The sequence below is a fragment of the Takifugu flavidus genome, unplaced genomic scaffold (assembly GCF_003711565.1).
Source record: "Takifugu flavidus isolate HTHZ2018 unplaced genomic scaffold, ASM371156v2 ctg680, whole genome shotgun sequence".
Lineage (NCBI taxonomy): Eukaryota > Metazoa > Chordata > Actinopteri > Tetraodontiformes > Tetraodontidae > Takifugu > Takifugu flavidus.
The window spans coordinates 481-8,230 of NW_026622291.1; the positions used below are offsets into that span (position 1 = coordinate 481).

Below are 7,750 nucleotides of genomic sequence, written 5' to 3' on the forward strand. Positions count from 1 at the left end.
TGGTTAGGGTTAGGGTTAGGGAAGATGGCCGCCCTCTCCTGGTTAGGGTTAGGGTTAGGGAAGATGGCCGCCCTCTCCTGGTTAGGGTTAGGGTTAGGGAAGATGGCGCCCTCTCCTGGTTAGGGTTAGGGTTAGGGTGCGCAACAGTTGTCCTTGCGCGTATGGAGAGATGCCGCCTCCTCATAAAGCGAAAACACTAAGTTTGCTCGATTGCCATTTTCAGCCGCATATTCGATGTCCTGCAGTTTAAAGTAAGCCTCATTCATACGCGTCTCGCTTGACCGGCGCCATTTTAGGGGATCCTTACGCGTAGGTGTGCCGCTAATCGATTGGTGGAGCGTTTACCGTAGTGCACCCACCAAAGGCACACAGCAGATTTTGGAACTCAGTACACACACAAGGCGCTCCATATTATAAGGCGCACCGTCGATTTTTGAGAAAATCTCAGTGTTTTAGGTGCGCCTTATAGTCGTGAAAATACGGTATATACGCCAAAATGATGCTGTATCTTTGCCCCGACGGTTTCTGGTGGATTGAAGGTCTGCGGGACATAAACACGTGCACCTCTCGCCCTTTTCTCAGTCAATGGCACGTCGGCTGCAGGAGGTCGAAGGTATCTCAGCAGCTGTGGAGTCTGCGAGCCGTCACGATACCGGAGGTGTGTCTCCGCTCAGCTACCCCTTCAACATCCCAGACGCCACCTTTCTGTCCAGCAACAACCCTCAGAACGCCACCAGGTTTTGCAAGTTTTCTTTGCACCTTCATTCAGTGCTCTGTACATGTAGGATGAGTTTAATATCGCCTGTGTGCACCATTAAGCTGAGGTTTTGTCATTAAGTTTACTGAATCTGTTCTCTGAGATGATCGGTGCATGTTACTGTTGATTAGAACAAACTCATATATATTATTAATGCCACTGTTTTCCATTATGTTGGTGATGCAGGTCCAGCACACCTGATGTTCTCAGAAAGAACCAGGCAGGAGAACCGGGACCCGGGACACATAATACAGATCAAGATGCGGATGTTACACGGGTCAGAAATCGATATAAATTAATAGTGAAAATGTGCATTTTAACAACTTCCCAGGAGGGGGCAGTAAAACGGTGTTTTTCTGCCACTAATATACAGATTCTTTATTCTAGTCACCAGATCACAGAGATTTTGGCACCCAGAATCAGACTCAATGTAAAACTTTGATCATTTAAAAAACAACAACAACAACCTTTTGAAGTAATTGACATGGTGGGAAGGTCAGCACTACTGTTCCAGTCTTGGTCGGGGGTGTCAAACCAGTGTGGAATCTTTACTTTTCTACATGACATAAATACATACACCATACATTTAGATTAGCGTGGCTACACATTCTCATACCTCCCCGTTAGCTTGTGAGACCCTTCCCTTCGTTGGTCCAGGACTCCTCAGAATTTGAGCCACATTCCTTCCCTGCCTTGCCCACTGTGACTATTCAGCCTGCTGCAGCCTCGCCCTCGCCTCCTGCTGCCCCTCCGGAGACCAGCGTTGCCAGCACAGGGCCCGGGCTCAGGATCGGGGCCCTCAGGAGAGGCCACCACCAGAGCACCAGTAACCTGCTTCCAGCCAGCCCTGCTCCGAGCAGGAGCTACGAGCTCTGCGGCACAACCTTTTGCACCTGGCGACTATTCTGAAGGTACCCCGAGTGGATCTCCGGGTGTTTCTGACCACCACATGTGCCCTGACACTTGCGCTCTCCCCCAGAACGACCTTTCTCTGTTGAGACCCTCCTCGCCACAGGAGACTCTGGGTTTAGAAGAAGTCCTGGGAAGCTTTGACTTCCTGTCACATGACATCAACGCAGACGAAGACGCTTCCTGTTTGGGTACCCTCAGAAAACCCGGGTGAGTTTGAGGCACCCGAACAACAAACGGACAATAAAACCACGGGATAACCGCCTCTTTTTCTTTGGTGAAACGACGTCAGGTCTTTCCTGGAGCTGGACGGCGCATGGCTGAGTTCGGGGGACGACGGTCTGGACCAGGCTCTTGAAATTCACCTGGACATTTGCTGCATCCTCCTACAGGTACAGCAAGCTCAGTCCTCACCGCTCTGAAAGGTCCTCGCACACACGTATTGGTGTCTATTTAGCCTTTGCAACCTTTTCGCTGTCATTTTAACGCTGCTATGAACATGGAGAGGGACGGGGCAACACCTCCGCCCAATCACAGAGCTGCAAGTCGTTGCTTGTCTTCAGTTTTGAGTTCAGTAGTGCTGACAAGGGGAGCGAGGAGCTCGGGCCTGGACGCCATGCTAACTGCTGCACCGTGATCTTTCCCCAGAGGATGAGGGCGACCCGCTTCAGCCCCAGCAGACAGGAGCTACTGCAGGAACTCTCTCTCCAGGCTGAAGCGCTGCAGCGCGTCAGCCACCTCCTGCTGGAGAAGAACAAGATCTCTTCCACTGACAGTTCGTACAAGTCGTTTTGATCCGCACGTTTACACGGAATGGTTTTGAATGTGATCTTCCTCAGTCCTGCCGCAGGTCCAGAGAACCAGGGAGGTCCTGCTGTTCTGGGAGGCCTGTGTGAGCGGGAGCGGCAGCAGCTCCCCCTTCCTCTGTGACGCTGACAGCTTCTGCGCTACGCTGAGGAAGTGTTTCACGCACAAGGTGGAGGCCAAGCAGCCGGGCCAGGCGGAAAAAGGTGCTCTGCGCACGTGGGAACGCCGCCGTAAAGCTGCTGCTGCTTTAACTGATGTGGAACGTCGTGTCCATTGTGCCGCAGTGTTCTCCCGGCTGCTGGGGCAGCTCCAGGCGCCGTGTCGCACGGTGCCGGACCTCCGGCCCGTCTGCTGCCCCGACAGGGTCACGCTCTTCCAGCTGTCGGCGTACCTGAGGCGCTGGGGCGTCCAGGACCTGGGCGCACACATCACACGCCTCTCCAAAGAAGGTCGTCTAACATTTCGGACGTCTCGACCGGGCGGTGCGGGTCTTTACTAATGGTAGTCCCGGCAACAGAAGGCGCTGACCCAATGTGTGCGTGTGTTTCAGAGCGCATCCTCTCAGCTCTGAGGAGCCCCAAAAGGAGGCGGACCCTGAACAAGCTTAGGGGCCAGCTGGTGGCAGAACTCCTGCCCCTGGGGTGCACGCTGCAGACCCTCGCCGCCCTGCAGGTGGACGCCAACCACAAAGTCAGTAGAGCTGCCTGCAAGTGTCTCTGCAGAGCCGCCGGCGTCCAAACCTTCAGGAACAAGGTGTTTATTGAGGTCCAGTCCTGTTGAATCCTTTTAGCCGGCAGCATTGTCAGAGAAAAGGGCGTTACACACGGTATTTAACCGAGTCTACCTCCGTGCTTCCCTCTCAGGCTGTTATTTATTACACTGAGAGTTTGAAAAGTGATGATATTCAAACCCAACAAGGCTCCTGTTTGGCTCTAAAGTGTCTCAAGGTAGTGAAAACGCTCAGAAATGTACGTTCAACACCAACTGCTGAACAGGTCTCTCAGGGGTGTGTGTTGTGGTGTGTGTTCCAGGCGACGGAGAGCGTGGACCACATCACAGAGATGTGCAGGGCGACAGATGGAGCTCTCCGCAGCGCTGCTCGAGAGACCGTCCTCTCCTTTGGTACAAACATGAGCAATTTCTCATTTAATTTGCACTTAAACACACTAAACCTTCTTTGACGTCCTGTAGGTAAAAGGGGGTTTCAGGCCTTCCAAAGGATGGAACAGCTCCACATTGCTGTGGAGGAGGCTGTCTACATAAACCAGGAGACGGAGATCACCGTTCTATAGGGGATCTCTGCGGCTCGTACGAATTCACTCGTCATAATGACGATTGCTTTTTAAAACTCGCCCTAACCCCGAGGATCCTTCTGCCCTTTTCCTGCAGCTACAGCAAATGTAAAGCTTCATTCGTGTTGTTGTGACCGCCATTAAGACTGATGATAAACGTACTACCTGTACGACTGAGAGGTTCTTCTTCTTTCTCTGCTCCTGCGGCATTACAGGCAGCTGTCGCCCTCTAGCGGCTGCTGCACGGTGAAAGTGCTCGCCAGGAGTCGCTGAACAGGCTGTGTGTGCGTGTGTGTGCGCGTTTGATTGTTCAAGAATGTGTTATATAGTGTTTAAATCGATATAAACAGCCGGGCAGAACATAGAGAGGACCTGTTTTTTTGTTCCAATAACCCCAGGCAAAAACAATCTAGTGGTTTAAAACAGCCCCCCTGAATAGCAGAATAGTATTATTATTAAATAATTATGGTTATAATTACGATTATAATCACGGATCAAACTTCAGAGGATTCATCTCGTGTCCTGCTGAGATCTGCTCACACCACCGTGAAACACGCTGAGAAGAAAACCTTTATTTAAATTAAAACCAAAACTATAGTGTAGATTTGAGCAAAAATAACACTGTGACAGGAGCCCCCCCCCCCCCCCCCCACACACACACACACACCTGTAGAATCACTTCATCCTGTGTCCTACAGCTGACAGCACTTGCAGCAATGACACACAAGGAAAACGAGCATCGTGGCGTTAAACAAAGCCCTCGAACAGCAGCACGATGAGGACGAATGCAGATCAGGAACCTTGTGCATCATCACGTCACGCTCATCAAAGAAATCCATCCTTATTGCACACGCAGCCACACCTCAGGACCTCTCTACCGGCGGGAGCAAGGGGGTCGGATACTGATGGGACTGCTGGATCCACAACAACACGCTGGTCTGTGATCAGCAGATGCACCGGCTGGAAGCAAAAGCCGTCATTAGTCCGTGTCCTCCACGCGTGGGAGACCAAAGATGGACAGGACTAATCCCACCGGGGCGTCTCCCAGGGCCAGCAGGCTTCCAGCAGCGTGACGCTTTCTAGCATTGGGAAATGTCCACACTGTAAATTCTGTGGCGACGGGCCTTTGGCTCGGTCCAATCCACCATGTAGGGGGGTGCAATGGGAACATTTTGGTGCACTTGTGGCAGTCACAGTAAATGAATGAGCCCAATCCTGTGCGTCCCAGGTGGACGCACCCCATTCCCCCGTCGTCACACACACACTGGACACATCGTCCCTCTCCCACATGAAATTGGAGAGACTCGACAGCATGGAAAAACACCCCCGTTAACCCCAACACCCGCTCTGCTACTCTAAACTTTGGCCAAGCATCCGCCGTGCAGTCGTTTCCTCCGTCCAGCCAGCGTCCACAGCACGGCCGAGTCCTGCCAGACGCCGTAACCCCCCCCCCCCCCTCCCTCGCCGCGATCGTTCATCTGAACCGCCTCTAAGTCCCGACGATCACTGGGTTGTGGGCTGCGTCTGGGAGGGCAGCATCTTGGCAGTGGTAGAGGAAGCAGTTGCCCAGCAACTATAGCAGAGGAGGAAGAGGGCAGCCAGGAAGACCAAGGCACAGATGGTGCAGGGCTTCCTCTCCAGCAGGAAGCTCAGCAGGTAGAAGCCCATGAACATGGAGTGGTTGAACCACAGCGCCGGGTTGAGCGGCTTGGGGATGAGCAGCACAGGAAGTAGCCACTGTAGACAATACATGGTTGAGCCGCACTCTCTGGGATGCTGACCGAAGTGAGGGTCTCACAAAGATTCCACTTGCAAAGGGGGGGGGGAGTCTATCCAACAGCACTGGGATGATGGAGGAACAGTTCACAGAATCCAGACGTCAGCGTGCTCGGGTCGTACCTGGGAACAGCACAGGGAAAGGTCTGAGGACCACAAAACCTCTCAATCGTGGGAAATATGGAACCCTAATAAGGTTCTTGCTCCACAGCCATTGTACCGCAGAATTATGAAAAGTGCTCATTTTAATTTGAAATATCCCTTTAAATGCTGCCGAGAACTGAAGAGAAAGTGAACCTACCAGGAAGCGTGACAAAATGCTCATTTTATGAGCAACAATCTGAGACGCTTTGACCCCGTAGCCAAAGGTTTCGTGTGGATTAATTCCACATTAAGTATCGCATCTACATCCCTCACTTATTCTCCAAAAATAATCGCCATGCTAGCGATGTTAGCATTAGCACACACACACACACTCATAAAATATTATGAAATTCAATTTTATTTAAACACAAACACAACACGCACGCACACACGCACACACACACACACACACACACTCAGAAAATATTAAATCTCAAACGATGTACAACAGTGCAACATTAAATCTCAATGGTAGAAGTACTTAAGAAGTGAATTACATCTGGCTGGATAATTATCAGGAACACTGGCGGCCTCTGCTGACCCAGTGGAAGAGTGCAAAAAGCTTACAGCACCTGGTATTCCCAGGCGGTGTCCCATCCAAGTACTAACCAGGCCCGACCCCTGCTTGAGGAAGCAATGTGATGGCAGGGAAATCGGTGCCATGGCCGGGAATCGATCCCGGGCCGGTGCGGGCCACTTGACAATTGCTGTAACAGACAACCTGATTGAAACCTCCTGAAGACCCCAGAGGGAGAGTTCGAATCCAGCTTTGGGCATTATCAAATGGAAGATATTTGATTGAAAAATTCACGATCATAAAAATGTTTAAAGAGCATAGCAGTGTCTGTGAGGTTTATGAGCCACAAATGCTGCTCTTTTTAGGAGCACAGCCATATATTAAACTGTAGTTTGTGTCATAGCATAGTTTTATTGACAAATTCTAAATTGCAAGTAGCAGATATGAACAGGGAAATGCTACGTTATCTGCTTATTCTGTTACAAATAATCTGATGAGATAGGTGTGGAGTGTGGAGTTAATTCAGTTGGGGATACACAGATGGAATATTAGTGTTGTTAGTATGATACTTGAGTTCTTTAGATATTGTTTTCAATTCAGGAATCTGCCGCCTTGAGTTGGCTTTTGTTGAAGACAGAAATGTTGACAATAGTGTGGACCAAAGTGGGAAATTCAATTTTATTTAAACACAACACACACGCACGCACGCACACACAACACACACTCATAAAATATTAAATCTCAAACGATGTACAATAGTGCAACATTAAATCTCAATGTTAGAAGTACTTAAGAAGTGAATTACATCTGGCTGGATAATTATCAGGAACACTGGCGGCCTCTGCTGACCCAGTGGAAGAGTGCAAAAAGCTTACAGCACCTGGTATTCCCAGGCGGTCTCCCATCCAAGTACTAACCAGGCCCGACCCTGCTTAGCTTCCGAGATCGGGCGTTCTCAGGGTGGTATGGCCGTAAGCGAGAGCAGGTGCAAGAAAATGGCCTTTTGAAGTTAATACACTCAAACTTATTTTCTTGAAACACTTATTCTGGTGGAGGTTGTCCATTTTGCTTTGTCACAGTCCAAACGTCAATGTTGGAGCAGCCTCCAATCCATTTCCCCAAAAAAGAAAAGGCTATATAGCCTATGAGCGCCATATCATCAAATCTGCGTAGATCGGCTCTTGGATGAGAGGTGAAACGCCTTCAAAACAATCAAACAAGATTCAACTCCGATAAATGAAATCAACTTAAAAGCAATGTGCCATGGCCGGGAATCGGTGCCATGGCCGGGAATCGATCCCGGTTCGGTGCGGGCCACTTGACAATTGCTGTAACAGACAACCTGACTGAAACCTCCTGAAGACCCCAGAGGGAGAGTTCGAATCCAGCTTTGGGCATTATCAAAGAGAAGATATTTGATTGAAAAATTCACGATCACAAAAATGTTTAAAGTGCATAGCAGTGTCTGTGAGGTTTATGAGCCACAAATGCTGCTCTTTTTAGGAGCACAGCCATCTATTAAACTGTAGTTTGTGTCATAGCATAGTT

The 7,750-nt window shown here is 50.1% G+C and overlaps 1 protein-coding gene, 1 long non-coding RNA gene and 2 pseudogenes across 3 annotated transcripts; 2 read left to right on the forward strand and 2 right to left on the reverse strand.

The window, feature by feature from the left end:
* The first annotated feature begins 203 nt into the window (after nucleotides 1-203).
* Nucleotides 204-1,525, forward strand: LOC130521072 (uncharacterized). Of its 2 annotated transcripts, none has more exons than XR_008949174.1 (3): nucleotides 204-737; nucleotides 944-1,034; nucleotides 1,415-1,523. It is a non-coding gene; the product is annotated as an uncharacterized LOC130521072 (long non-coding RNA). The 2 variants fall into 2 exon arrangements; XR_008949173.1 differs by having other exon boundaries at nucleotides 208-737; nucleotides 1,472-1,525.
* A 74-nt stretch (nucleotides 1,526-1,599) lies between these two features.
* LOC130521073 (RIPOR family member 3-like) lies at nucleotides 1,600-3,935 on the forward strand. Its single transcript, XM_057024728.1, has 10 exons — nucleotides 1,600-1,668; nucleotides 1,737-1,876; nucleotides 1,959-2,058; nucleotides 2,315-2,441; nucleotides 2,506-2,676; nucleotides 2,758-2,922; nucleotides 3,024-3,226; nucleotides 3,337-3,420; nucleotides 3,505-3,595; nucleotides 3,665-3,935. The coding sequence occupies exons 4-10, from the start codon at nucleotides 2,318-2,320 to the stop codon at nucleotides 3,763-3,765; spliced, it is 939 nt and encodes a 312-aa protein (XP_056880708.1). The 5' UTR covers nucleotides 1,600-1,668; nucleotides 1,737-1,876; nucleotides 1,959-2,058; nucleotides 2,315-2,317; the 3' UTR covers nucleotides 3,766-3,935.
* A 382-nt stretch (nucleotides 3,936-4,317) lies between these two features.
* LOC130521074 (bladder cancer-associated protein-like) lies at nucleotides 4,318-5,767 on the reverse strand (annotated as a pseudogene).
* A 1,303-nt stretch (nucleotides 5,768-7,070) lies between these two features.
* Nucleotides 7,071-7,179, reverse strand: LOC130521075 (5S ribosomal RNA; annotated as a pseudogene).
* Nucleotides 7,180-7,750: the final 571 nt, after the last annotated feature.